Source organism: Salmo salar, chromosome ssa02 (genome assembly GCF_905237065.1).
Source record: "Salmo salar chromosome ssa02, Ssal_v3.1, whole genome shotgun sequence".
Lineage (NCBI taxonomy): Eukaryota > Metazoa > Chordata > Actinopteri > Salmoniformes > Salmonidae > Salmo > Salmo salar.
Window position 1 is genome coordinate 45825323 of NC_059443.1, and position 26560 is coordinate 45851882.

Genomic DNA, 26560 nt, shown 5'->3' on the forward strand with positions numbered 1-26560 from the left:
ATTTCTTTTTTAGGATTTTGCATTCTTCATCAAATCATTTGTCATTGTTGTTAATTTTCTTAGGTTGTCTGCTTGACATTTTTAGATTTGATAGGGAAGCTCAGAGGTCAAACATACTGTTTAGATTTTCTACTGCCAAGTTTAGACCTTCATTATTACAGTGAAACATTTTGTCCAGGAAATTGTCTAGAAGGGATTGAATTTGTTGTTGCCTAACTTTCCTTCCATCTATAGCATTTCTTAATATTATTCAGTTCCTTTGGCTTTGATGCCCCATGATTGAACAAAGCTCTGTTCAAGTAGAGTGTGATTTTGCTGTGATCTGAGAGCGTTCAGTCAGAGACTCTGGGCTGAGGTCAGTGATAAAGTAGTCTACAGTACTACTGCCAAGAGATGAGCTATATGTGTACCTACCATAGGAGTCCCTTCGAAGCCTACCATTGACTATGTACATACCCAGAGTCCGACAGAGCTGCAGGAGTTGTGACCCATTTTTTGTTGTCGTCGTTGTGTCTAGGGGGGCATATGAGGGAGGTGTTTGTCCCCGTGTGTTGAGGGTGTCAGGTTCTTGTCCAGTTCTAGCATTTAGGTCGCCACAGACTAGTACATGTCCCTGGGCCTGAAAATTGTTTATCTCCCCCTCTTGGATGGAGAAGCTGTCATCGTTAAAGTATGGGGATTCTATTGGGGGGATATAGGTAGCACACAAGGAGATTTTTCTCTGCTGAGATAATTTCCTTATTCATTTCTAGCCAGATGTAAAATACCATGTTTCTTGTAGGATGACAATGTCTGTATTTCCATTTTCTTTGATGAAGTCTGGGCTCCTGTTCTTTAGGCCAAAAGCAGATGACCTCAGACCTTGTGTATTCCAGGATGCGATAGTAAAAGCTTTGTGTTCCATAGTGCCTAGTGTTGTTTTCATGTGGTTTAGGCTCGGACCATTACAGTAGGTGTGAGCAGAGCATGTTGAGCATCTGATACATACCTCTTAGTTCACAGGATGGAGCTTGGGCGGGTGTATTAGTGGGGGTTGGGCCTGTTGCTCTGCTCAAGGCCTGGGCATATGTGCAGCTTTATTAAAGTAGACTAAAAACAGTTGCATGCATTCGTGAATTGCGATGTATTTATTGTTTAGGCTAATTATCCAAAGCTCCCTTTGTTATTAATCATTAAAACTAAAATGATTGATTGCATTTCAAAGCATGAATGTCTCGGATGCTGTGTGATGGCATGAACGAATGACTGATTGATTGATTAATACAGTAGCCTATATATTGAAACATAGGAGTAAGTAAGTTATGGTATTTCGTCTAAACAGGACTTGCTCTTAGTCCTACAGCTCGATGGTGGTTATACAAGGCTATTATACAAAGCCTACTATTGATAATGACATTACATATTATTATAACCTGGAGTTTTTTTTTTCTAGGCGAAGATATTTCAACAAATCCAGGCAATAACAGGGCTACAGTGATAACTCGATCTTGGTTCCCAAGTTTCTAAACCATACCAAACCATCTTTGGGCTAGTGTCTCCTAAATATTTGAATTGAGGAAATGTGATAATCATTTGAATATTTTTGCGATCCCCAGTAGACGTTCTAAATGCCCCCCAGCCTTCAGATGTGAGCTAAATAGTGCACTTGCACTTGAGATGCGTTTTAAGGCTAAGGATGCGAAAGTGAACTTATCATTTCCAAACGTTTAAAGTCAGTTGTATGCTGATTTGCGATCTATTAACAGCATAATTATTAGGATATTAAATAGCCGCTACATTTTTTAATTGATGCATTATTCAATTCATACGCACAAAAAAAATATATTAGCATAAGCATTCACTGAGAAAGTTGATACATGTAGGCCCTTCATATATAGGCTATGCAGAGCAACTTCGTTCAATTTATCAAATCAGTTATTGTTGACCCAAAAAAATGACAGATGTGGTGTTTTGTGCTTGTGCGCATAATTACATTACCCGACCACCCCCAGTAAAACTAATCCCATACGAATAGGGTTTAAGGCAAGGGCTGTTTCCTCGTCTCTGACGCTGATGCCTCCGCCATTGTCCTCAATCCAAATATGCTGGTTCATTTTGCTATTATGCACATAGCAACATAGGGAAAGCCACCTATTCACTGAAGATTATGTTTCATAACCACGGACAACGACCATATCCAACGCCCGCAGAAAGCTCACGCTATAAAATAATATTCGGTTTATTAGTGTTGCACCATTATTTATAATATAACCATACACATCTTAGAAGTGATGGACTGTGCCATCCCTGTGGCCTCCGCAATGGAGTAGTCCACTGAGACATGGGCGAATCAGACGCCCATGTCTCAGATGTCTCGGTCGACCAACAGCCTATCGACCAAACAACTAAATGGGGCCAGCCCTAAGATTTTCACATGGGGATAATTATTTATTTATTAACATGTAAAACGGCAAATGTGATTTTCAATATGGATCTATTCAAAACAGTTCCCTCATAATGAGGTTTTCGCAGTAGGCTATAGGCCCAAAACATTATCACTGCATATTGGCTTTGCTTGAATTGCCCTGCCAATGCATTGTTGTTCTTCTCAGACCATTTAAAAAATATACAGTACCAGTCAAAAGTTTGAACTTTTACATTGTAGAACAATAGTAAAGACATCAAAACTATGAAATAACACATATGGAATCATGTAGTAACCAAAAAAAGTGTTAAACAAATCAAAATATATTTTATATTCTTCAAAAAAGCCACTGGTCTAATGTCCATTGCTCATGTTTCTTGGCCCAAGCAAGTCTATTCTTCTTATTGGTGCCCTTTAGTAATGGTTTCTTTGCAGCATTTTGACCATTAAGGCCTGATTCACGCTGTCTCCTCTGAACAGTTGATGTTGAGATGTGTCTGTTACATGAACTCTGTGAATCATTTGTGGGCTGCAATTTCTGAGGCTGGTAACTCTAATGAATTTATCCTCTGCAGCAGAGGCAACTCTGGGTCTTCCTTTCCTGTGACGGTCCTCATGAGAGACAGTTTCATCATAGCGCTTCATGGTTTTTGCAACTGCACTTGAAGAAACATTAATACGTTTTTGGAATTTTCCGGATTGACTGACCTTCATGTCTTAAAGTAATGATGGACGGTCATTTCTCTTTGCTTATTTGAGCTATTATTTTACCATGTAGGGCTATCTACAACACAACTGATTGTCTCAAATGCATTAAGAAGGAAAGAAATTCCACAAATAAAAACTTTTAACAAGGCACACCTTTTAATTGAAATGCATTCCAGGTGACTACCTCATGAAGCTGGTTTGCTTGATTGACTAAAATACACTACATGACCAAAAGTATGTGGACACCTAGGCGGTCAGCACTCGGCTGTCCCGTTCTGTGAGCTTGTGTGGCCTACCACTTCGCGGCTGAGCCACTGTTGCGCCTAGACGTTTTTCCACTTCACAATAACAGCACTTACAGTTGACCGGGACAGCTCAAGCAGGGTAGACATTTGACGAACTGACTTGTTGGAAAGGTGGCATCCTATGACGGTGCCACGTTGACAGTCACTGAGCTCTTCAGTAAGGCTATTCTACTGCCAATGTCTGTCTATGGAGATTGCATGGCTGTGTGCTCGATTTTATAGACCTGTCAGCAACGGTTGTGGCTGAAATAGCCGAATCCACTCATTTGAAGGGGTGTCCACATACTTTTGTATATATAGTGTATGTGCAGATACACTGTGCATGCGGACTATACTGTATATGTTCCATGTCCTCTGAAGCCAGATGTGCACATTACACTGGCATTACATACTGGCACAGAAGATGGCGTCATACTGTAAGGCGGCCGTCTTTCGAGTTCTGACCCAACTTTGCTTCTTTCGGCGTTTATCTTTATTTTTTTGGATGAAATGTATCTACTATGAGTTCTTATGATCGACAAGAATTTTAAAACATCAGATTGGCATTTATTAACCTCAATTCCGGCTTCAACTTCGACTCATCTGCTGTTAGTGTAATTCCGACCCAATTTTCGGGCTACCCAAGGCAAAATGCCGGCGAAACAGATTGCAGGAGAGGGGGAGTCCTGGCAAGATTTAGGCGCAGGGATAACCGGCCACCTCTTCCCTCCATTTTATTGGCCAGACACTTGATAATAACATGGATGACCTCCAATCGTGAATTTGATATCAACAGGACTCTCGAACTGCAATATTCTCTGCTTTTCTGAAACATGGCTTTCAGGAAAAGATACCCATGGATGGATTCTCCATTCACCGTGCGGACAGGACATTGGATTTAGGGAAATCCTAGAGGGGGAGGGTATGACTCTTCATCAACAGCAAATGGTGTGCTGACTCTAGCCCAGTGGAAGTCTTGACGCATTGTTCACCTGTCTTAAAATACCTGATGGTTAAAATGTCTTCTATCACCTGAGAGAGCTTTCAGCTCTTATCATGACTGCTGTATATATTCCACCTCAGGACAAGAAAAACAACAAGCTGGCACTTAAACTGTACAAGGCTATAAACAAGCAGAAAACCATGAACCTGGAAGCTGCTTTTTTGGTTGCCGGTGATTTTAATTCTGTGTCATTAAGACACGTAATACCCAACTTCCATCAACATGTCTCCTTTGCCACTAGGGCTGATAAAGTCCTAGACCACTGTTACTCTACTCACAAGCAAGCATACAAGGTCCTCCCTCATCCCTCGTTCGGCAATCAGATCATGACTCTATACTCCTGCCTACAAGCATAAGCTCAAACAGGAAGTACCCGTGACGTGCTCCGTAGATAAATGGTCCTCTGAATCAGAGGCTATGCTACAGGACTGCTTTGCTAGCGCTGACTGTACCCGGACTCCGCAGATAGCATCGACAACTAACCACCTCCGCCACCGGCTTCATTAGGAAATGCATCACCGATGTCCCCACAGTGAAGATCAAAAGCCCTAGATTAACACCAAGGTTGCAGCTAAATTAAAGGACAGGGCTACCACACACAGGTCTATCGCAGCCAACCCAGAGACTACGGCTGAGGACAAGAAATCCTGCTACGACCTCCACAGAACCATCAAACAAGCAAAAGGACGAAATAAAAACAAGGTGGAATCCTATTACACAGGTTCCGACGCCAACCGCATGTGGCAGGGGCTACAGTCCATTACAGATTACAAAGGAAGAACCAGCAGTGATCTGCCCAACGATGCGTCTCTACCAGACGAACACAATGCATTTTATACATACTTCGACAAAAACACCAAGCCGTGCATGAGGGCCCCCGCCGACCCAGAGGATGACGTGAGTAAGGTTTTTAAAATCAGGTCACTTGCATGGCCGCAGGCCGGACAGTATTGCAGGACGTGTTCTCAGAGCATGCACAGAACAGCTGGCAGGCATATCTACGGTCATTTTCAACCTCTCCTTGTCCCAGTCTGTAATCCCCACATCTCAAGCTGACCACCATTATTCCTGTTCCCAAGAACTCTAAGGCTACATGCCACAAAGACTACCACCCTGTATCACAATCACCACCTGCAATAACATCTGAAAAGACTTGTACGTGACCAATACAATTTGATTTGATTTAAGTACTTTGAAAGGCTGGTTATGGCACACATCAACTCCACCATCCCAGACACCCCTAACCCACTCCAATTTGCATACCGCCCTAACAGATCCAAAGACGCAATCTCAACTGCACTCCACACTGCCCTCACCCACCTAGATAGGAGGAATACGTGAGAATGCTGTTCATTGACTAGAGCTCAGCATTCAACACCATAGTCCCCTTCAAGCTCATCACCCAGCATGGGACCCTGGGACTGAACACCTCTCTCTGCAACTGGATCGTGGACTTTCTGACGGGCCGACCCCAGGTGGTGAGGGTAGGCAACATCACCTCCGCCATGCTGACCCACAACATGTGGGCCTCACAGGGGTGTGCGCTTACTCCCCTCCTGTACTCCGTGTTCACCCACAACTGCGTGGTCATGCACAACTCCAACACCATCATCAAGTTTGCTGACGACATGACGGGGGTAGGCCTGATCACCAGCGAAAATGGGAAGGCCAACAGGGAGATGGTCAGTGACCTGGCAGTGTGGTGCCAGAACAACCTCTCCCTCAATGACAGTAAGACCAAGGAGCTGATCGTGGACTACAGGAAACAGGGGGCGAGTACGCTCCTATCCACATCAACAGGGCACTAGTGGAGCAGGTAGAGAGCTTCAAGTTCCTCTGTGTCCAAATCACTAAGGACTTAAAATGGTCCACCCCCCTTGGGAGGTTGAAAAGATTTGGCATGGGCCCTCAAATCCTCAAAAAGTTATACAGCTGCCAAACTGAGAGCATCTTGACTGGCTGCATCACTGCTTGTTATGGCAACTGCACCACACTCGATCACATGGTGCTATATAGGGTGGTGCAGAACACCCAGTACATCACTGGGGCCGAGCTCCCTGAGATCCAGGACCTCTCTATCAGGCGGTGTAAAAGGGAGGCCAGGAAAATTGTTAAAGACTCCAGCTACCCAAGCCATAGACTGTTCACACTGCTTCCGCACGGCAATCGGTACCGGAGCAACAAGTCTGACCCCAACAGGCTCCTAACCAGCTTCTATCTCCAAGCCATAAGACTGCTAAACAGATAACAAAATGGCTACACGGACTATCTGCATTGACCCTTTTATTTTATTTGTATTTTTGCACTGACTCTATGCACACTCACAGTACTGACTCGACACACACACACTCATACTGACACTCCAACACACACACACACACACACGCTTCATTTGCTCACACACACACATTACACACACAAACAAAGTCCCATACAATCATCAAATACGCTGCTGCTACTCTGTTTATCATATATCCTGATGCCTAGTCACCTGACACCCTATACATATCTACCCTTACCACTCCAGTATCCAGCACATTGTATGGTATTGGCACTGACCCTGGATCTGAGCCTGTATATAGCTTACATACTTTCTCCTGTTCTTATTGTTTCTATTTCTCGTGTGTTTTTGTACTAATTTACTTATAGTACTAGTGATATTGATTATTGCTTTGTTAGGAAAGAGCTTGCAAGACAGGCATTTCACTGTACTTGTGCACGTGACAATACAACTTGAAACTACACTCTTAGAAAACAGGGTTCCAAAATGGGTTATTCGGCTGTCCCCACAGGAGAACCCTTTTTGGTTCCAGGTAGAACACTTTTTGGTTCCAAGTAGAACTCTTTTTGGTTCCATGTAGAACCCTCTGTGGAAAGGTTTCTACATGGAACCCAAACAGGTTCTACCTAGAAGCTAAAGGGTTCTTCAAAGGGTTCTCCTATAGGGACAGACAAATAACAATTTTTTCTAAGAGTGTAGTGTCCTCCCCAGGTCCAAACTCACCCGGAAGTAATCGCTGCACGCCGCCAGCACTGCTTTATGGGCGTGGAACTTCTGGTCGCCGGCGACCAAGGTGACATCACAGAGTAGGCCATCCTTCCTCTGCTGGTTGAGGGCGGAGAGGACGGAGTCCTGGTGAGACTTGGACTGGCATAGCCTCTGGTCTGTTACCAGCTCTTTCCCACTGGGAGGCAGAGAGGGAGAGAGGGACAGAGGGAAGGAAGGAGTGGGGGAGAGAGAGTGAGGGAGAGATATCAGTCAATGCTGTGGGAAAATCTCTGTCGTCTCTCTGCTCATCTCATTTTAGTAATTTAGGAGATGCTCTTATCCAGAGCGACTTACAGGAGCAATTAGGGTTAAGTGCCTTGCTCAAGGGAACATGGACAGATTTTTCACCTATTCAAGTCAGGGATTCAAACCAGCGACCTTTCGTTACTGGCCCAACACTCTTAACCGCTAGGCTACCTGCCGCATCTCCTTGTTTGTCTCTCTTGTTCTCCTAGCTGTCCATTTCATATGTCTGTTTATTAGTCAACTAGCTGTCAGTCCTTTTTTCTGCCTGTCTGCAGTTTGGTCTGTCACTACAAATAACTAAATACTATTGAAGGTATGTGAACACAAGTCTGGGTGTGTGTGTGTGTGTGTGTGTGTGTGTGTGTGTGTGTGTGTGTGTGTTCTCAGGATTCGTGGTAGAGCACTGGAGTCCCCTGCTGGTCACCACTAAGGCTCAGCAGTTGTAGTTCAACATAGTCAACGGGCTGCTCCTCCCTAACTCTCTGTCCAGGCTGGACAAGGCCCTGAGGAACAGCCTGCCCCTCTACCGACAGTGTGTGTGGCCCTGACAGAGTAATACCCCGGGAATGAGGGACATGTCGCCACAGGCTGAGAGGCAGAGGCAGGATTATAATCTGACAGAGAAGTGTGTGTGTGGGGGGGGGGTTGACTGCTCTTACCACACCTGCCAACATGCTGCCCCACTGAAGCTCAGACCAGCCATGCCAAACCAAGGTTGATCAGAGGTTAGTTAGCTCACCACATATACTACAGTTAACACTGCAGATGGCATTGCAAACTCTCTAAAGGGCAAAATGAGTCTCACACCCAATTACAAAATGCTGGAAAAAGTTGTAGAGCTGTGTGTGTGTGTACGGATTCACCAGTTTACAGATTTACCTGACACAAGGTTCAGATGGCATGCTCCCGGAGAAGGAGAGAAGAGGTGGAACAGTATTCTGTGATTCCTGAGGGCTGCAGTTACTTCCTGCATTAGCCTAGAAAGAGAAACAGATGAGGTACATTTCAATTAATTTGGATCAACTAACTGCCTACCCCTAATTCAAAGCAGACTGAAAATCCACTTGAAACTGTGAGGCACTTCAGCTTAATGAATAGAATGAAGCAGACACTTTGTGAATTAGCCATCGGCCAAGAAAGACCACGACCTGAGTTTCCAACTGACTCTCTGTGGTTAAGAATAGAATATGTTTCTAAACACTTCTACGTTAGTGTGGATGCTACCATGATTACGGATAATCCTGAATGAATCGTGAATAATGATGAGTGAGAAAGTTTGACGCACAAATATCAATGGTGAGAGGTTAGCGTTCCATTGGAGGTTTTTTGTATTTGTATTTATTATGGATCCCCAGCTACTCTTCCTGGGGTCCAGCAAAATTAAGGCAGTTTATACAATTTTAAAACATTACAATACATTCACAGATTTCACAACACACTGTGTGCCCTCAGGCCCCTACTCCATCCACTACCACATATCTACAGTACTAAATCCATGTGTATGTATGGTGCGTATGTTATCGTGTGTGTGTGTGTTTGTGTCTGTGCCAATGTTTGTGTTGTTTCACAGTCCCCGCTGTTCCATAAGGAGTTATTTTTATTTATTATTATTTTTATTTATTATTATTATTATTATTATTATTTTTTTAATCTAAATTTTACTGCTTGCATCAGTTACTTGATGTGGAATAGAGTTCCACGTAGTCATGGTTCTATGTAGTACTGTGTGACTCCCATAGTCTGTTCTGGACTGTGAAGAGACCTCTTGTGGCATGTCTTGTGGGGTATGCATGGGTGTCTAAGCTGTGTGCCAGTATGATGTCTGTGCGTCTAACTTTCTCATTATTCACGATTCATTCAGGATTATCCGTAATAATGGTAGCGTCCACATTAATGTAGAAGGGTTTAGAAACATATTCTATTCTTATTTACAATAAAAGTGACTCCAAAAATCACACAATATATTATTTACCATTACATTTCTATTGGGCACATATTTATCTGAAACACAACCAAAACAAACAGAAAATGCATCCAACGCATGTAGAGTCACACGCTTGATGTAGTCAATGCGTGCTAAGAATATGGGACCAAATACTTAACTTTTTACTACTTTAATACACATAAGTGAATTTGGCCCAATACTTTTGGTCCCCTAAAATGGGGGGACTGTAATTTCTAGACAGTTCACACGAAATGGATGAAAATACCCTCACATTAAAGCTGACAGTCTGCACTTTAACTTAGTCATTGTTTGATTTCAAGTATAGAGCCAAAAGGTGAAAAAAATGCTTCACTGTCCCAATAATTATTGAGGGCACTGTCAGGGCAAAGCCACTGCAGGGCCTGGCGGGGCTATTTTAGATTAAAAATAAATCAAACACTGTTTTTAGTAGCCTATTCGCCAATAATGTGATGTGTGCACTTGATTCAGTTTCCCTGCATCCCGGATAGGTGAAGTGTTCCCATTTTGAACCATTTTATTTGTCTGAAGATTCAAACTCTTTCATCATTTTATCTCCCCAGAGAACTAAATCTGGTGCACCTGTAGGCATATCGCTGGCCAATCAGATAGCTTAGATCACCGTGTCTACAGCAGCTACCACAAGCCCACAGCAAATTTAATTGGAAATATAACTTTGCCCTGTGGTTCTCCGCCCATGCACTGTAGTTAGGCCATTGATCATTTAACTGATATCACACAATACACTGTAGGCGCACTTGATCTCCTGCGCCCAGCCGAGAATTGCACTAGACTTGCATTTTGACTAAGAAAGTGATCTTGACTAAGAAAAAGGTTGTTGGCCACTGTTGTAGTCTATACAGGCTATAGTATGGCCTATTATGTGTATTATTTAGCATACAGTTATAATTTACGCTTCCTTTGATGTTGTTTAATATGCAGCATGTAACTTAACGCAAACCTGATCTACTTTGATTGGCCTCCGTGACAGTGATTAAATGGTTACACTTGTGGCCGCCTAGCCTACTATCTCCTGGTCGCTGAGCCAGTGATCTGATAGGTTGCCAAGTCATATCAGGACATTATGATCTAGTCTCAGTCTCGTTACTTAAACTAGGACTATGGTTTATTATGTGTCTAGTTGCATGTTTAGATTAGTTTAGTAAGATTCCCATTAGCTACTGAACATGCAGCAGCTGCTCTTCCTGGGGTCCACATAAAACGTATAAATACATGACAAAACTACAGAGCAGTAATGGACAAGAACAACAAAAGATATTATATTGAAGAAAAAAAAAAAATAAGAAAAAAAGAGTTAAGAAAGTCACCAAGAGACAACAAAAATACAATTTACACTACTCATATACACTGAGTGTACAAAACATTATGAACACCTGCTCTTACCATGACATAGAATGACCAGGTGAATCCAGGTGAAAGCTATGATCCCTTATTAATGTCCCTTGTTAAATACACTTCAATCAGTGTATATGAAGGGGAGAAGACAGGGTAAAGAAGAATTTTTAAGCCTTGAGACAATTGAGACATGGATTGTGTATGCGTGCCATTCAGAGGGTGAATGGGTAAGACAAAAAAGATTGAACTGACTTTAAACAGGGTATGGTAGAAGATGCCAGGCGCACCGGTTTGATTGCGTCAAGAACTTCAACGCTGCTAGGTTTTTCATGCTCAACAGTTTCCTGTGTGTTTCAAGAATGGTTCACTACCCAAAGGACATCCAGCCAACTTGGCACAACTGTGGGAAGCATTGGAGTCAACATGGGCTAGTATCCCATTCCCTGTGGAATGGTTGACACCTTGTTGAGTACATGCACCGAAGAATTTAGGCTGTTCTGAGGGAAAAACAAAAAATTAGGAAGGTGTCTTAATATTTTGTACACTCAGTATATACACATATGCATATTCTTATATACAGTACAGTTAAATTAGATCTTTAGAAAAAGGCACTGTGATACATGTTTTTATAAAAAACATTTAAGCTAAACTTGCTTTTTGCCCAAGTAACCTCTTGTGGCAGAGCATTCCACGATGATATGGCTCAATACATAACTGAGCGATGCATTAAATCTGTTTTTGGTTTAAAGACCGTGAAGAAACCTGTAGTGGCGTGTCTGGTGGGGTATGTACAGTGCCTTCGGAAAGTATTCAGAACCCTTGACTTTTTCCACTTTGTTACGTTACAGCCCTTTTCTAAAATAGATTAAATAAAAATCCTCAGCATTCTACACACAATACCCCATAATGACAAAGCAAACAGTTTTTTTTAAATGTTTCCAAATGTATAAAAAATAAAAAACAGAAATACCTCATTTACAAAATGTATTCAGACACTTTCCTATGAGTTTCTAAATTGAGCTCAGGTGCATCCTGGTTCCATTGATCATCCTTGAGATGTTTCTACAAGTTGGAGTCCACCTGTCTATCTACATATATATTATTATATATATGTTTTAAATTGGAGGGGGCTCCAGAGTGGCGCAGCGGTCTAAGGCACTGCATCTCAGTGCTAGAGGAGTCACTACAGAACCTGGTTAAATTCCAAGCTGTATCACCACCGTTCGTGATTGGGAGTACCATAGGGTGGCGCAGAATTAGCCCAGCATCGTTAAGGTTTGGCCAGAGTAGGCAGTCTTTGTAAATAACAATTTGTTCTTAACTGACTTGCCTAGTTAAATAAGGCCAGACAAAATTGATTCACTGTTTAACGGATTTTCCCCCCAGAAAATGGAGGCGAGTGAAGAAAAAAAAATAATAATACATTAAGTGGATAAGGAATAACAGTACTTCACAACATTGTCCTAGGCTATATGGACATGAACAATAGGAGAAATATTCGATTTCAGACTGATTTTCAGATAATTTTTTATTAATACACAAACTAACCTTCATAAACATTCACATAGAAATTGCATTCTATCATACATCCTATCATATTAAAACATTTAGAAAATAGAAGTAATGTATGAATGTATCAGTTCATTAATCTACTTAATTGTATAGCCTAACAAATTCAAGAATGATTGACAAATAATTGTAATCAAATTAAAATGTTGACACATAATAAAGAGTTCATTACCTGAATGCATCTCTATAGCCTAGACGTTACCAAAATATTCATACAAATATGATTAGGCCTCTCATAGACAAGGCCTTGTAGAAAGAGGGTCAATCAAGATAGGTCTGCCAAATTATTAATGTAGCATTGGAAAAAAATACATAAATCCAGCCTAAGAGTATACTCCATCATCAACAACAAAAAATGCTTATAACATGCACAATTAAAAGCATCAAATCTACACTACTCAAAAAAATAAATGGAACACTAAAACAACACATCCTAGATCTGAATGAATGAAATAATCTTATTAAATACTTTTTTCTTTACATAGTTGAATGTGCTGACAACAAAATCACACAAAAATAGTCAATGGAAATCCAATTTATCAACCCATGGAGGTCTGGATTTGGAGTCACACTCAAAATTAATGTGGAAAACCACACTACAGGCTGATCCAACTTTGATGTAATGTCCTTAAAACAAGTCAAAATGAGGCTCAGTAGTGTGGGTGGCCTCCACGTGCCTGTATGACCTCCCTACAATGCCTGGGCATGCTCCTGATGAGGTGGTGGATGGTCTCCTGAGGGATCTCCTCCCAGACCTGGACTAAAGCATCCGCCAACTCCTGGACAGTTTGTGGTGCAACGTGGCATTGGTGGATGGAGCGAGACATGATGTCCCAGATGTGCTCAATTGGATTCAGGTCTGGGGAACGGGCGGGCCAGTCCATAGCATCAATGCCTTCCTCTTGCAGGAACTGCTGACACACTCCAGCCACATGAGGTCTAGCACTGTCTTGCATTAGGAGGAACCCAGGGCCAACCGTACCAGCATATGGTCTCACAAGGGGTCTGAGGATCTCATCTCGGTACCTAATGGCAGTCAGGCTACCTCTGGCGAGCACATGGAGGGCTGTGCGGCCCCCCAAAGAAATGCCACCCCACACCATGACTGACCCACCGCCAAACCGGTCATGCTGGAGGATGTTGCAAGCAGCAGAATGTTCTCCACGGCGTCTCCAGACTCTGTCACGTCTGTCACATGTGCTCAGTGTGAACCTGCTTTCATCTGTGAAGAGCACAGGGCGCCAGTGGTGAATTTGCCAATCTTGGTGTTCTCTGGCAAATGCCAAACGTCCTGCACGGTGTTGGGCTGTAAGCACAACCCCCACCTGTGGAAGTCGGGCCCTCATACCACCCTCATGGAGTCTATTTCTGACCGTTTGAGCAGACACATGCACATTTGTGGCCTGCTGGAGGTCATTTTGCAGGGCTCTGTCAGTGCTCCTCCTGCTCCTCCTTGCACAAAGGCGGAGGTAGCGGTCCTGCTGCTGGGTTGTTGCCCTCCTACGACCTCCTCCACGTCTCCTGATGTACTGGCCTGTCTCCTGGTAGCGCCTCCATGCTCTTGACACTACGCTGACAGACACAGCAAACCTTCTTGCCACAGCTCGCATTGATGTGCCATCCTGGATGAGCTGCACTACCTGAGCCACTTGTGTGGGTTGTAGACCCCGTCTCATGCTATCACTAGAGTGTAAGCACCGCCAGCATTCAAAAGTGACCAAAACATCAGCCAGGAAGCATAGGAACTGAGAAGTGGTCTGTGGTCACCACCTGCAGAACCACTCCTTTATTAGGGGTGTCTTGCTAATTTCCTATAATTTCCACCTGTTGTCTATTCCATTTGCACAACAGCATGTGAAATGTATTGTCAATCAGTGTTGCTTCCTAAGTGGACAGTTTGATTTCACAGAAGTGTGATTGACTTGGAGTTACATTGTGTTGTTTAAGTGTTCCCTTTATTTTTTTGAGCAGTGTATATAGAGTAAACGTGACTAAATTCGAGCGGCGTAACTTTGCTCACCGCATCCTCCTTCGATTGTCTCGTCTGGCTGCCACGAAAAGCCCCCACCTGATTGGCACCAAGTGTGTGCGTTCCACTGGCGATGTACTTTGCTGGACATGTTGGCTGTTCTCGGCAGGGCATCTTCAAACGCATTCCTTCGTGGTTATCGGTTGGCCTACTACTACTACTACTGGTAGTACCGGTAAATTGTAAGTTATGAATCGCAAATCACCATACAGCTGACACACTTCGATTTCATCAATAATTTAGACTTTAATTTGGTTGTCCAAAATACTATGAGCTTGCCGATGAATGCCCTGATCTTTGGCCAGTCAATTGGTTCAATGACATTGTCGTTTCGTCTATTAAATCGCATCTAATATGAAAATGATGCAATACAACATGAATTTAACCGACTGTTTGTTTATAATGAGGAACGTCCCACGTTTAACCTGGACACATAAATAGTAGGATTTTGCGCTGGCTTCAGCCATGACAGCATGAGAGAGAAATGAAACATCTGTACATGGCTTGCAGGTGCGAGCGTGTGTGTTTCACTGTCCAATCCGAGTCTCGAACATGGTCAACTTGAGAAAGCCTCAAGGGAGAGTGGACAGTGCATTATAAACAAACATATATTGGCCAAAAAAAGAACACATCAGATTTTTTATTTTTAGTATTATATATATATTTTTTTTTGGGGTGTGGAGAAAAGAGAGGCAGGGCATCCATTAAACAGTAGTTCAACTTTGTCTGGCCTAAAGGTTAAATAAAAATATATATATAGTCCCACAGTTGACAGTGCACGTCAGAGCAAAAACCAAGCCATGAGGTATATAACAAATTGCCCTCCGAGCTAGAATTTTGTCAATGCACCGATCTGGGGAAGGGTACCAAAAAATGTCTGCAGCATTGAAGGTCCACAAGAACACAGTGGCCTCCATCAATCATAAATGGAAGAAGTTTGGAAGCACCAAGACAGAAGCCACTCCTCAGTAAAAAGGCACATGACAGCCCGCTTGGAGTTGCCAAAACGCACCTAAAGGACAGACCATGAGAAACAAGATTCTCTGGTCTGATGAAACCAAGATTGAGCTCTTTGGCCTGAATGCCAAGCGTCACATCTGGAGGAAACCTGGCACCATCCCTACGGTGAAGCATGGTGGTGGCAGAATTATGCTGTGGGGATGTTTTTCAGCGACAGGAAGACTAGTCAGGATTGAGGCAAAGATGAACAGAGCAAAGTACAGAGAGATCCATGATGAAAACCTGCTTCAGAGAACTCAGGACCTCAGACTGGGGTGAAGGTTCACCTTCCAACAGGACAACGACCCTAAGCACACAGCTAAGACAACGGAGGAGTGGCTTCGGTACCAGTCTCTGAATGTCATTGAGTGGCTCAGCCAGAGCCTGGACTTGAACACGATCCAACATCTCTGGAAAGACCGGAAAATAGCTGTGCAGCAATGCTCCCCATCCAACATCCTTGAGAGGATCTGACGAGAAGAATGAGAGAAACTCCCCAAATACAGGTGTGCCAAGCTTGTAGCATCATACCCAAGAAGACTTGAGGCTGTAATCACTGGCAAAGGTACTTCAACAAAGTACTGAGTAAAGGATCTGAATACTTTTGTAAATGTGATATTTCAGTTGTTTTTTTTATAACTTTATCAAACATTTGTAAGTCACTCTGGATAAGAGCGTCTGCTAAATGACTTAAATGTAAATGTAAATGTTTTGCTTTGTCATTATGGGGTATTGTGTGAAGATTGATAAGGGAAAAATAGTATTTTAATAAATACGTCTGTAACGTAACAAATGCTTTCCGAATGCAATGTAAGTATGTTTGAGGTGTACGTAAATAGATTAAACAAGTGGTTAGGCATTTTGAACTTACAAATGTTTATTAAAAAGACTAGAATAGAAGTAGTCAATTTCTCTACAACCATGAAAGACTATCATTGTTGATGATGTTAGTTCATTGTGTGCGGTAAGGGCAGGGTGTGCTGCTTTGTTAAGACAGCTGCAGCTTTGCTAGGTCTTCCTTTGCTGCACCTGACCATATTACCGTGTAGTAATTGTGGTAACTTACAAGGATTAGCCACACGCATTTCAATGAGCGTATGAATAATACATCACCTATTCTGCCTTCCTCTTTTGATGATTTAGTTGATAACTTTAATAGCAAATTAAGGACAACCATTGATGCCATAGCTATAGTAAGGTTGAAAAAGGCCACATCGAAATTGAGAACCCCTTGTCTGAGTGAGGAAACAAATCAATTAAAGAGAAATTGCAGAAAGGCAGAGCGGAAGTGGAGAATGTCAAAGTTGCAGGTCCACTATGATATTCTGAGAGAAACTTGGCATATCTAACAAGGCAATTGGAAATGCCAGACAGGCTCAGTTTTCTAAATTGATCACTAATAATTAGAATAATTTGAGAGTGCACTTCTCGACCATTGATGGCTTGATAAATCTTAACCCCACAAACCTGTGAGCATTCCTCCACATCTAAATGTGATGAGTTTGCAGCATAGTTCAGAGATAAGATAACAGACATTAGGCTGGGTATCCAGACCTGATGATAAGTGCCCTAGCCTACCACGCAAATAAAGGCACAATGGAGTTATTATCCCTGGTTGACACAGACATACTCAGGAAAGTGATATCACAACTTAAGCCTTCTACCTGCCTTCTTGATCCTATCCCCACCACCTTCAAAACAGTTTTTAATTGCATATCTGAAGAAGTGCAAGCTATTGTTAATCACTCCCTGTTCACAGGAACTTTCCCCACTGCACTAAAAACTGCTATGATGAAACTCCTTCTGAAGAAAAGTAATCTAGATTCTTCAGCTCCAATCTCCAACCTACAAAATTCTGAAAAAAATTGGTTTTCAAACAGTTAAATTATTTAAGTACCAACTGTATTAAAAAAATAATCCTACCTGATTTTTGTGCCCACCACAGCACAGACAGCTTAGTTAAAGTGGTAAATGATCCTAGAGCCAACACAGATGCCAAACAGCTCTCTGTCCTTGTATTCTTGGATTTAGGTGCTGCATTCAACACAGTTAACCATGATGTTCTTCTGGACAGAATGGAGAGGTGGGTTGGCCTCTCTGGTCCAGTTTTAAATTGGTTTAGGACCTACTTAACAGGTTGAGAGTTTGCCACCCTGGGTGAACATAACTCAGAGAAAATAGATATCACATGTGGCTTTCCACAAGGTTCAATTTTGGATCCGGTACGGTTCACACACACACACACACACACACACACACACTTGAAGTCGGAAGTTTACATACACTTAGGTTGGAGTCATTAAAACTCATTTTTCAACCACTCCACAAATGTCGTTAACAAACTATAGTTTTGGCAAGTCGGTTAGGACATCTACTTTGTGCATGACACAAGTAATTTGTCCAACAATTGTTAACAGACAGATTATTTCACTTATAATTCACTGCATCACAATTCCAGTGGGTCAGACGTTTACATACACTAAGTTGACTGTGCCTTTAAACAGGTTGGAAAATTCCAGAAAATGATGTCATGGCTTTAGAAGCTTCTGATAGGCTAATTGACATCATTTGAGTCAATTGGAGCTGTACCAATGGCCTACCTTCAAACTCAGTGCCTCTTTGCTTGACATCATGAGAAAAATCGAAAGAAATCAGCCAAGACCTCAAGTCTGGTTCATCCTTGGGAGCAATTTCCAAACGCCTGAAGGTACCACGTTCATCTGTTCAAACAATAGTACACAAGTATAAACACCATGGGACCACGCAGCTGTCATACCGCTCAGGAAGGAGACGCGTTCTGTCTTCTAGAGATGAACGTACTTTGGTGCGAAAAGTGCAAATCAATCACAGAACAACAGCAAAGGACCTTTTGAAGATGCTGGAGGAAACAGGTACAAAAGTATCTATATCCACAGTAAAACAAGTCCTATATCGACATAACCTGAAAGGCTGCTCAGCAAGGAAGAAGCCACAGCTCCAAAACCGCCATAAAAAAGCCAGGCTACGGGTTTGCAACTGCACATGGGGACAAAGAACGTACATTTTGGAGAAATGTTCTCTGGTCTGACGAAACAAAAATAGAACTGTTTGGCCATAATGACCATTGTTATGTTTGGAGGAAAAAGGGGAAGGCTTGCAAGCCGAAGAACACCATCCTAACCGTGAAGCACGGGGGTGGCAGCATCATGTTGTGGGGGTGCTTTGCTGCAGGAGGGACTGGTGCACTTCACAAAATAGATGGCATCATGAGGCAGGAAAATTATGCGGATATATTGAAGCAACATCTCAAGACATCAGTCAGGAAGTTAAAGCTTGGTCGCAAATGGGTCTTCCAAATGGACAAAGTGTGTGCGAGCAAGGAGGCCTACAAACCTGACTCAGTTACACCAGCTCTGTCAGGAGGAATGGGCCAAAATTCACCCAACTTATTGTGGGAAGCTTGTGGAAGGCTACCTGAAACGTTTGACCCAAGTCAAACAATTTAAAGGCAATTCTACCAAATACTAATTGAGTGCATGTAAACTTCTGACCCACTGGGAATGTGATGAAATAAATGAAAGCTGAAATAAATCAATCTGCTTTTATTCTGACATTTCACATTCTTAAAATAAAGTGGTGATCCTAACTGACCTAAGACAGGGAATTTTTACTAGGATTAAATGTCATTGGCTAAGCTGTATGTAAACTTCAACTGTATGTTCCCCTTGGCAGCGTTATCAGAAAGCATGGCATTGATTTTCACTGCTACCTAGACGATACACAACTTTACATTTGTGTCACCAGGGCCATTTCTATCTCAGGCTGATACAGAGAGACTCATCCATGATTTTATTACAAACAGGCTTGACTACTTTAATGCTCTTCTGTCTGGTCTAACCAAGAAAGCCATTGGTTAACTGCAAAACATACAGAATGCTATAGACATTACACTGGTTTCAAAGTCTCTGCACTGGCTGCCTGTGCATTTTAGAATACATTTTAAGATTATTCCATTGGTTTTTAAATCAACCCACAATTGTGCACCCCAATACATAATCAGTCATGCTTTTGAGTTATGTACCCAGTAGGTAGCTCAGGTCCTCTGGCACTGGCATTTTAGCTATCCCAAAGCCTAGGACCAAGAGGCATGGAAAGGTTGCCCTTGGTTACTATGCCCCCAGCCTCTGGAATAGCCTGCCAGAGAATCTGATGGGGGCTGAAACTGTGGACAGATTTAAAAGAGACACCTTTTTAGCTTTGCTTTTTCCTAGGGTACTTTTTTTTTTTTTCCAGTTTGCCCGTTTTTCATATATATATATATATATATATATATATATAAATAAATAAATAACTTTAACCCTTTCCTGGGTAGCTTATATAAAACTGAAATCATTATAATAGGCTGTATTTCTCATAATAACAAATTCTATTTCTGATTTTATTGCAGATAATGTTCAGCAGATGCCTTATCTGGTTGAGTTCAGCTGCAGCAGGGTGCTCTATTCTTCGTGACACTAATGCATAGATGTCTTGCTGGACTGTTGGTCTCTTCTGACTAGGGTGTTTTCCTGTTAGCATGGGTGGGTAGTGAGGTAAGGGATGCTGTCCACCCTGGAAGGGGCCCAATGGTGCGGGGTGGTGTTGGCCTCTCTGGATGGGGCCCGATTGTGTAGGGTGGAGTGGTGCTGGTCTCTCTGGGTGGCTGATGGTCATGATCTTAGAGGATGTATGGCAGATTTCCTCTTATTTTGGTTTTTGTTTTGTCCCAGAGCAGTTTCTTTCAGTTTCCTAGCAAAGACGTTGACACCTGTTTTTTTTAAAAGTGTACTAGGTCTTACATCATCTGGGGGTGAATATCACAGTGATTTTTCATTAGGTAAACATTGTCCAAGAGAGCTCAGCTTTGTTGCTCTGAATAATGTGGAAGGGCACACCTCCATGTGGCAACAGGGTGGACATAGTGATTTTTGGCTGCCACATGCTGCATTGCAGGAGCTACATGTCCTCTCATTGCCATCAAATCATTGTTAAATCATGTTAAATGCAAGAGTCATGGATTTACAAAGGCCTATAATACTATTTGGTCTGTAACGTGAAATCACATGTTTGATGGTTTGTTGTGTGCGATCGATTACATTAAGGTAGGATACGCTATGCATTTGTGATAATTTAATGATTATTTGAGTGCCTCAATTTTGGCCCACCTACATTTTTGCTGGCCCTGCCATCAATAGATTTCTGTCTACACCACTGGTTCACGGAGTGACCTTCAGATGCATGACCATAGGCACCAAGAGAGAGTGACGGGATACCACATTACACATCTGTCCAATTCCTGCGTTTTATGCTGCTCCAGTGAAAATGTCAGTTCTAGTTTTTCAAGCTTTGGACAAGTAGCCTAGATATATGCTAACCTACTTTGCTAAACCATATTTTATTGCCAAACATAATGTCCATACATAACTCGCGAATTGAACGATGTTTGATGGTTAACATGATATGGCCATGTTTATACATGGATAACGTAGTCTACAATTGACATCGCATGAAAAGTACGCGCGGTAGATTAGGTGAGTATTTAATCAGTGCCACTTGAGCCAGTTTCAGCCGAGGAGTCCGCAGGCCTTGGTCATTCCCTCTTAAATATCAGAGCTGTCAAACGTTTCCTAGCAACAAGGCAGCGGCTCGTTCAGCCGAGAGAGAAAAAAACCCACGGGGTATTTGGGATTAAACCCCGGTCTCACCAAAGTGTCCTGACCGCATAAACCTAGTCTCCGACTTGAACCCAAAACATATTTCCCGGTATAAAATATGCACTTCTCGCATTTAATAACCATCCAAACCATGTATGCAGTAATATTCTCCTGATGTTGCACACCCAACGAGCTACGCACCTCATATGACTGTTCTCTGGCCCTGTCCCCTCAGCGGTTCCGTTTTGTTGACAATCTGTTTTCTCCCATTTGATATCCGTTTCTGTTGCATTTGTGGTGAGCAGTTGAAACGAGTGCTGGTAAACAAGTTGGTCTGCGGTTTTACAGTCAGTTGTCTTGGACACTTGAGATGGTTACATTGTATTAGGTAAATTGTCACATTCAAACCCCGCCTCTTGATATGGTCACATGCATTCGGTCATGTGGTATACAGCGCCACCAAGTGATGGAATTGTTGTATGAGTACGTCAAGTACGTTATGGGGCTGAGCCGTTATATTTTATAGGCTAGTGATAGTCTATGGGCCCAACCGAGAAATGGGTGGCATGATCCCAGTTTGTGCTCTTGATTTGATTTGACCATTTAAAATACATGGAAATGTTAAACCAGGCAGATACATATACCTACATTGCCGGTGATTATATACACAAAAAAAGTAAATACTTCAAATCAAATTGTATTTGTCAAATGTGCCGAATACAACAGGTGTAGTAGACCTTACCGTGAAATGCATATTACAAGCCCTTAACCAACAATGCAGTTCAAGAAATAGAGTTGAGAAAATATTTACTAAATAAACTAAAGTATAAAAAAAATAACAAAATGACATAACAATAAGGAGGCTATGTACAGGGGGTACAGGTACCGAGTCAATGTGCGGGGAACAGGTTAGTTGAGTTGTTTCCATTGTGGTCCTCTAGCCTACTCCATTGTCATTGTGAAGCTAAACATTCCATAAAGAGTTGGCAAGAGAGCAGAAACAGACCTGCAACCAGGCTAAGAAATGGGGCCTATCGAAATTGGTAAGTCTTTAAGTCCAATACAATGTTCACTGCAGTGTGTTTGAATAGTAAGGCCTATGCTAATTTCCGGTTTATTTTGTCTCCAAAATAATGTCAACCCATTTACTTATTTAGCCTAGAACTATGTCTTTGGAGAATGAGCTGACCGCCCAGCCTAGAACTGGCCTCCTGGCCAAACTGAGAAATCAGGGGGAAGGGCCTTGGTTAAGGAGGTGACCAAGAACCTGATGGTCACTCTGACAGAGCTCCAAAGTTCCTCTGTGGAGATGGGAGAACCTTCCAGAAGGACAACCATCTCTGCAGCACTCCACCAATCAGGCCTTTATGGTAGAGTGGCCAGACGGAAGCCACCCTCAGTAAAAGGCACATGAAAGCCTGCTTGGAGTTTGCCAAAAGGCACCTAAAGGACTCTCAGACCACGAGAAACAAGATTCCCTGGTCTGATGAAACCAAGATTGAACTCTTTGGCCTAAATACCAAGCGTCACATCCAGAGAAAATCAGGCACCGCTCATCACCTGGCCAATACCATTCCTACGGTGAAGCATGGTGGTGGCAGCAGGGAGACTAGTCAGGATCGAGGGAAAGATGAACAGAGCAAAGTACAGAGAGATCATTGATTAAAACCTGTCCAGAGCACTCAGGACCTCAGACTGGGGCAAGGTTCAACTTCCAACATGACAACAACCCTAAGCACAAAACCAAGACAATGCAGGATTGGCTTTCGGACAAGTCTCTGAATGTCCTTGAGTGGCCCAGCCAGAGCCTGGACTTGAACCCGATCTATGGAGAGACCTGAAAATAGCTGTGCAGCGACGCTCCCCATCCAACCTGACAGAGCTTGAGAGAATCTACAGAGAAGAATGGGAGAAACTCCCCAAATACAGGTGTGCCAAGCTTGTAGCGTCATACCGAAGAAGACTCGAGGCTGTAATCACTGCCAAAGGTGCTTCAACAAAGTAAACTGATATCAGTTTTTTATTTTAATGCATTTGCAAAAAATGTCTAAAAACCTGTTTTTGGTTTGTCATTATGGGGTGTTGTGTGTAGATTGATGAGGAAAAAACAATTGAATCAATTTTAAAATAAGGCTGTAACTTAACAAAATGTGGAAAAAGTCAAGAGGTGTGAGTACTTTTAGAATGCACTGTAGCTAGGCTAGCTAGCTAGATTATTTATAGCTAAAAATAATAAGGATTCACTGCAGGGAAAAATATGAACTCCCTATGGACAGACCCCAGGCAATGTAAGTTAGTCTTTCAAGTAATTTAGCTAGCTAGTTCCTGAACATTAACCACTTATTCTTCATCTGGTGTGGAATTGTTTTACTGACTCCTACTCTGCATTGTCCACAGGGTAACTGTCAACTTGTGCGTCTGAAAATGGACACAGGAGGTTAAGGAATCTGCATTGTAAGTATAAATTTGATCTTCATAATTATTTGTCACGACCTGATTAGGTTAGGCTACCTGATTTGGTCGGGGTGCATTGTAGCTTTACCCTAACCCTAACCTAATTCACATAACCTGCCACTTTCCATTGCATTTGACATGCATTTAATTACATTTCTTGTACATACAGTTGAAGTCAGAAGTTTACATACACCTTAGCCAAATACATTTAAACTCAGTTTTTCACAATTCCTGACAGTTAATCCTAGTAAAAATTCCCTGTTTTAGGTCAGTTAGGATCACCACTTCATTTTAAGAATGTGAAATGTCAGAATAATAGTAGAGAGAAGGATTTACTTCAGCTTTAATTTCTTTCATCACATTCCCAGTGGGTCAGAAGTTTACATACACTCAATTAGTAGTTGGTAGCATTGCCTTGAAATTGTTTAACTTGGGTCAAACATTTCAGGTAACCTTCCACAAGCCTCCCACAATAAGTTGGGTGAATTTTGGCCCATTCCTCCTGACAGAGCTGGTGTAACTGAGTCAGGTTTGTAGGCCTTCTTGCTTGCACACACTTTTTCAGTTCTGCCAACAAAATTTCTATAGGATTGAGGTCAAGGCTTTGTGATGGCCACTCCAATACCTTGACTTTGTTGTCCTTAAGCCATTTTGCCACAACTTTGGAAGTATGCTTAGGGTCATTGTCCATTTGTAAGACCCCCATTTGCAACCAAGCTTTAAGTTCCTGACTGACGTCTTGAGATGTTGCTTCAATATATCCACATCATTTGTAATTCCTCATGATGCCATCTATTTTGTGAAGTGCACCAGTCCCTCCTGCAGCAAAGCACCCCCAAAATGCTGCCACCCCCGTGCTTCATGGTTGGGATGGTGTTCTTCGGCTTGCAAGCCTCCCCCTTTTTCCTCCAAACATAACCATGGTCATTATGGCCAAACAGTTCTATTTTTGTTTCATCAGACCAGAGGGCATTTCTCCAAAAAGTACGATCTTTGTCCCCATGTGCAGCTGCAAACCGTAGTCTGGCTTTTTTATGGCGGTTTTGGAGCAGTGGCTTCTTCCTTGCTGACCGGCCTTTCAGGTTATGTCAATATAGGACTCATTTTACTGTGGATATAGATACTTTTGCAACATGGTAGCAGCACAAAACATGGTACAAACATTATTGAGCACAGACAACAGCACAAAGGGCAAGAAGGTAGAGACAACAATACATCATGCGAAGCAGCCACAACTGTCTGTAAGAGTGTCCATGATTCAGTCTTTCATGTTAGCACATGTTGTATACAAAAATACAGTTAAACATCACACAATGTATAAACCTATTACAGTTGGAGCAGGCCAACCCTGCTGAAGATCTGCTGGGTGTGCAAGGTTCTGTTTCAGACCAGCAATAACACTCCTGATTCAATTCATCAAACCGAATGAGTTTATAATCAAGTGTGCTATTACTGGGCTGGAACAGAAGTCTGCTCCTTATTGTCCCTAGAATTTGTAAGCAAACCGTTGGAGGCAGAGCTTTCTCCTATAGAGCTACATTTTTATGGAATGGTCTGCCTATCTATGTGAGAGACTCGTTGTCCTGTTAGGGTGCATAGGTGAACGGCAAGGCACTGGCGTGACGAACCGCCCTTGCTTTCTCTGCCTGGCCGGTTCCCCTCTCTCCACTGGGATTCTCTGCCTCTGACCCTTTTACAGGGCATAGTCACTGGCTTACTAGTGCTCTTTCCATGCTGTCCCTAGGAGGGGTGCGTCACTTCAGTGGGTTGAGTCACTGACGTGATCTTCCTGTCTTGTATTGCGCCCCCTCAGGCTCGTGCGGTGGAGTAGATCTTCGTGGGCTTTACTCTGCCTTGTCTCAGGTATTAAATTGGTGGTCTGTTGATATCACTCTAGTGGTATGGGGGCTGTGCTTGTACTCTTTTAATCTCTACCCAGCACAGCGAGAAGATGACTGGCCACCCCTCAGAGCCTGGTTCCTCTCTAGGTTTCTTCCTAGGTTCCTGTCTTTCTAGGGAGTTTTTCCGAGCCACCGTGTTTCTACATCTGCATTGCTTGCTGTTTGGGGTTTTAGGCTGGGTTTCTGTATAGCACTTTGTGACATCTACTGATGTGAACAAGAATTTGTTCTTAACTGACTTGCCTAGTTAAATAAAGGTTAAATAAAAAAATAAAATTGGCTTTATAAATACATTTGACTGATTGATTGATTGATTGCTCACCCAGTAGATCAGGCATCAGTAGAGCAAGGTTGGCCACTGCTGGTATGGAGTTTTTGTTGTTCACCTAAAATGATGCTTTAGTAATACTAGCCTACTTATTTACTACACATCTTTACATACACTTCCGTTCAAAAGTTTAGGGTCACTTAGAAATGTCTGTCACGGATCCCTCCGGAACTGTGTCATTACATACACCTGGTCCCCATTCCCACTGATTGTATTTGTATAAATGTGCCCCTTGTTTCACCATTGGGTTGTCGATTATTGTTCCAATGTCCGTTGGTTGTGTGAGTACCAGTGCTGTGTTGTTTTGGCTTTCGTGCCATGTGTATTGCACAGATGATTACGGGTCTCGTGCCGTGTGGCATCATTGTACGCTTGTGTAATTATTCAAGGTAGTCCTCGCTCTTTTGTTTGGGTCTCAACTCTGTGTTTTGTATACGTGTTTGTTTTGTCTTCATCCCCGTGCCTTTATATGGCACGCTGTAATTTGGGTCAATAAAAAACCCTATTACGCATTCCTGCGCCTGTCTCCCGATCTTTCATACCAACGTGACAGAATAATCAACCAATAATCGACCAGGGAGACAGCGGGGATGGC

At 42.5% G+C, this 26560-nt stretch overlaps 1 protein-coding gene across 1 annotated transcript in view; it reads right to left on the bottom strand.

Moving 5' to 3' along the window:
• LOC106584066 (kelch-like protein 32) overlaps nucleotides 1-21719 on the bottom strand; it is a 34402-nt gene extending 12683 nt beyond the window's left edge. Inside the window, exons 1-3 of the mRNA XM_014168905.2 lie at nucleotides 21484-21719; nucleotides 8574-8671; nucleotides 7404-7584 (exon numbers count right to left, since the gene is read on the bottom strand). Coding sequence (XP_014024380.1) covers nucleotides 7404-7584; nucleotides 8574-8596 — 204 coding nt within the window. The 5' untranslated portion in view covers nucleotides 8597-8671; nucleotides 21484-21719. The remainder of the gene's footprint in view (nucleotides 1-7403; nucleotides 7585-8573; nucleotides 8672-21483) is intronic.
• Nucleotides 21720-26560: the final 4841 nt, after the last annotated feature.